Genomic DNA, 4,164 nt, shown 5'->3' on the forward strand with positions numbered 1-4,164 from the left:
GCATATTCTTTTTAAGTCAAACTCTCCTTATTTATTTATTTATTTTTCTAATGTGTGTGACCAGGGGTGAAAGTAGTTTTTGTTTCTTACCAGTGCGACCCAAGTTTTTTGCAGTCCATGAAATTATGCACTGCCAGCAGCACAATGAGATGCCGTTGCTGTTGTTGATTAGCCTAGAAATCTAGACGCCCCTAGTGGCCGCAAAATGAATTTGCTCCCAGGGGCACAGCTTTGTTGTAGGGGTTTTTGCCGCGGCCAGGCTAGTTGTTGATAGTTGAAGTGGGTGGATGCAACTACAGCCACCGCGTGCGTCAGGGAGTCCAGGTAGTGGAGAGGGTCAAGGGTGGGCAGAGAAGAGAGTGGGGAGAGTGATGAAGAGGTGGATGGGTCTCGTTGTTGTTGTTATTGTTTTTTCCCCCACATATCCCTATCGGCCTGCCCCGCCGCGCCACGCCACGCCCCCAGACAGTGATGTACCGATTCAAGTCAAGTCGGCTTTATTGTCAATTTCTTTACATGCACTGGTCATACAAAGAATTGAAATTACGTTTCTTACTTTCCAATTGCAGACATAGACAAACTTTAGGTATGAACATAGACAGTATAGATATTACATGTAGACAGTACACACACAGCACACCTAGAGTACCCTTACAATACACATAGAGACATTTAAAGTGCAAGACTGGACAAACAGAAAACATACTGAGAACATACACTACAGTACTGTATATTGAAAAGAGGTATTACTGTGCAATTCAATAATGTTGGTGACAATTCTGACGTGGTGATGTGATAGTGTTATCACCCGGTGAGCAGACGGAACGTCTTCTGATTGGCTGAGCAGGTGTCCTTTATTCCCCAAGAGCAGGACACCTATGATGTCATGCGGGCATCTAAGTAGCTTCTTTTCTAACTTTCTGGCAAAGTGCTGTTACTAATTCTATCGCATCTGGTTGTCTAGTCAAGACCCCGTTACTAATTCTATCGCATCTGGTTGTCAAGTCAAAAACCCAGTCGGCAATTCTATCGCATTTCCCAGCCCAGCGTTCTGTGCGCGTCCTTATATGCCTCCGATAGAGGCGCGTCGCACTAGATTAGGAAGAGGTGCCAATAGCAACTTACCAAGCACAGTGGATAATTTACTTTCTCACGAAGCCTTAGTTCAACATATTAAGAAATTGATATTGAAATGCTGGTAACCGGGTGATAAGCAGAATAGTGGCGACAAGGTGTCCCGATATCAAGGGAAAATGGACTTGGCGAAGCGGGCTGTTAGAACGCTCTGCCTCGTCCATTATTTCCTTTGATATCGGGACACCTCGTCGGCAGCTATTCCATACATAATGACCCCACCCCTGGCGCCACCTCAGCCGCACTTGAAGAGGAGGATGGCCATCTCGTCCAGGTAGAAGTAGATTTGGTGGTTGGTCTCGTGGGTAACGCAGCTGCCGAAACTCTTGCCCACAATACAGTGCCATGTGGGGTTGTACTTCTTGTCAAACTCCTTAAAAAGTCACACAGAAACACACAGAAAAAGATGTGTAAATGTACTGTAGAATGTATTGCAATTCCACAACAAAAGAAGAACCAACACAGATAAAACACTTCATTCAGAACTAATGATAAGAGCACTGGTGTATAGTTTGTGGCAAATACTAAAGGTCAATTACAGCTTCTTGCACTATAACAGGGCCTTTTACTAGGATTTTCTGCCACTCATGGTTTTCCTACACAAACACAAAGGCTACTGTATACGTCACGTTATTGAAGCTTTAGTAGAAATACACACATTACATAACACAAAAGTAGACCAGACCTTTTTGATGTAGGCAGCGATGTCCTTCTCAATGTTGTACTTCTTCATGGCTTGGGTGGCACAGTCCACCGCGACCTGCTGCATGCACTCAGACATGTCAACATTCTTGATCACAACCTTCCTGTCCGTCATGGGGTCTGCAAGTTGGCCAACCAACACAAGGATGAAGAGACAGAGAGAGAGAGAGAGAGAGGGAGCCAGAGAGAGTGTGTGTGTGTGTGTGTGAGAGAGAGAGAGAGAGAGAGAGAGAGAGAGAGAGAGAGAGAGAGAGAGCAAAAAACAAGTCAGTCGTAATCTCAAAGTGAAAAAGTAGTCAGGACATGACAAGAAACACCACACACATTTGAGCATCAATAGTAAAAGCACTACGGAACTCCTTTCCTCATAGCCTGGGCGAAAGATCCATCAAACAGTCTGGCGAAAGCTAAGAGGAATCCATCTCCATGGAGGGTGGGATATGGTCTGAGCTTACTCCGCCATTTACATGTATTGTTGTTCCGAGTTCAAGTTAAGATTCATATTGTGCTTTATTAGCATGACTGTTACGATATAGTGTTAAAAAGCATACAAATAACAAGGAAAAAGTGTGAATAGTGTTACCTGAAACAATCAGTAACGGACTCTGCAGGTGAGTTCTGTGTCACCACTCTCAACTGCTTGCTGATTGGCAGAACAGTGAGCGAACCGAGCAAGGAGGGTTTCGCCAGACTATGTCCAGAGCCAAAATCTTTGGGTGAAAGTACATAATATGGCATCGCCAGGCTACCTTCCTCAACCACCCACAACCCGGTCAACAACAACAAAGCATCCTTCATTTTACTTTGGGCTTAGTCTATTTTTACATAGCCCTATACTGTTTACATAACATAATGGATTGTTAATAAATAGACAAATTCAGCTTTCGGAAATGAAGTCACTTTGGCAATATAATGCATTGTTATTTACATGATCCACTTTCAGATAGGGTTTTTTTCTTTTTCAATATATCATATCAGAATAACATAGGCTATCGTATCGTCATACATGTGTGGTATCGTTACCCCTACATCCTGCTACAAATTAACTAGAGGTTTTAGGCAATACTCCAGTAAGACGTCCACACACTTACTGTTATTTCAGAGTAAAATATATTATCAGTAGATAAACTTATGTATACCAAATGATCTTCTTATGCTAGATAGCAATTGAATGTCGAATGTTGAATGGGGAGCCATTGCAATGTAATGTTGCCTTTTAATTCATTCTGTCAATTTTTTACTACAAATATGACTGTTTTCATGAAGATGTTTGTAAAGTAATGTATTGATGTGCTTTGCCTTGAAGACCACATTTCAGGAAAGTCCTGTATCACAATACAGATGGTATCGATACCCCTGTATCATGAAATGTATGATATCACGAGGCTGTTGGCAATACCCAGCCCTGTTATCAAAATATTGAACATGGCCCATGGCTCTTACGGTAGGGTTCTTGTCTGCTACGTGGCTGACCTGAGTTCGACCCAGGTCCTTTGCCAACCCTTCCCCATCTCTCTCTCCCCACTCACTTCATGTTATAGTCTTCCCTGTCCTATCTCGGCAAAAAGCCCTAGAAATATAAAATAATAAAATAAAATGGAAAAGTATGTAAGATAAGAGTCTATAACACCTGGTGTTGGGTCTGGTGCTGGGTCAATCACATCTAACACAGTTATCCTGTCGGGATTCCACACGCAATCCTCCTCCAGTTCACTGGGCACCATGCCACAGTTAGGGGGAACCCAGGCCGTGTTGTAGCCCTCGTCATGCCATGTCTTCTGCAGGGGGTGGCCCTGGTAGTCAATCTTCTTCACCTTGCCAACTCTTACTTCCACTTTGATGACCACTCGTTGTTGAGACTTATCCAGCTTCAAAGGGTACTTCCAGGCCTTCTGCAGATCCCGGCTGAGGTAGACTCCCCTGCCCAGCATGCCACCGCTGGACTGCCTGAATCCTGACTTATTAATGTTTTCAGCAGCCTCTCTGGAGGTGCCATGGTACATGATGTACCGTCCATTGTTACCAGGAGCAGCAGAGCTGCTCAGGTGACCTGCTGCCATGTTGACCCACACTGTTACAGATAGACACCAAATAACAATAGGTATTACAGACATTATGGAAATTACATCTGTTAGAGATAGACACCAAATAATAATAGGTATTACAGACATCATGGAAATCACATTTATTTGAGTAAACATTAACTCATGATATTTTAAATATTCAAAGTAGTCTTCATGTTCTTTGACATACTTAAATGCAATTTAAATGTGTGTCAACTAGCCCCACCTACCTCACAAATTCACAATGATTCTTTAATCACATAGA

General features: G+C 43.1%; 1 protein-coding gene across 1 annotated transcript; it reads right to left on the reverse strand.

The window, feature by feature from the left end:
- Positions 1-1,369: 1,369 nt before the first annotated feature.
- Positions 1,370-1,951, reverse strand: LOC134453751 (dynein light chain 2, cytoplasmic-like). The gene is made up of 2 exons (XM_063204525.1): positions 1,820-1,951; positions 1,370-1,507 (listed from the first exon to the last, which is right to left on the reverse strand). The coding sequence occupies exons 1-2, from the start codon at positions 1,949-1,951 to the stop codon at positions 1,370-1,372; spliced, it is 270 nt and encodes an 89-aa protein (XP_063060595.1).
- Positions 1,952-4,164: the final 2,213 nt, after the last annotated feature.

This window comes from Engraulis encrasicolus, chromosome 8 (assembly GCF_034702125.1).
Source record: "Engraulis encrasicolus isolate BLACKSEA-1 chromosome 8, IST_EnEncr_1.0, whole genome shotgun sequence".
In the NCBI taxonomy this organism is placed as follows: domain Eukaryota; kingdom Metazoa; phylum Chordata; class Actinopteri; order Clupeiformes; family Engraulidae; genus Engraulis; species Engraulis encrasicolus.

Excerpts from the sequence above, each read along its gene's own strand:
- LOC134453751 (XM_063204525.1), bottom strand. The coding sequence starts at position 1,951 with ATGACGGACAGGAAGGTTGTGATCAAGAATGTTGACATGTCTGAGTGC. Across the intron at positions 1,508-1,819 it reads TCGCTGCCTACATCAAAAAG|GAGTTTGACAAGAAGTACAA; the intron begins GTCTGGTCTACT and ends TGACTTTTTAAG.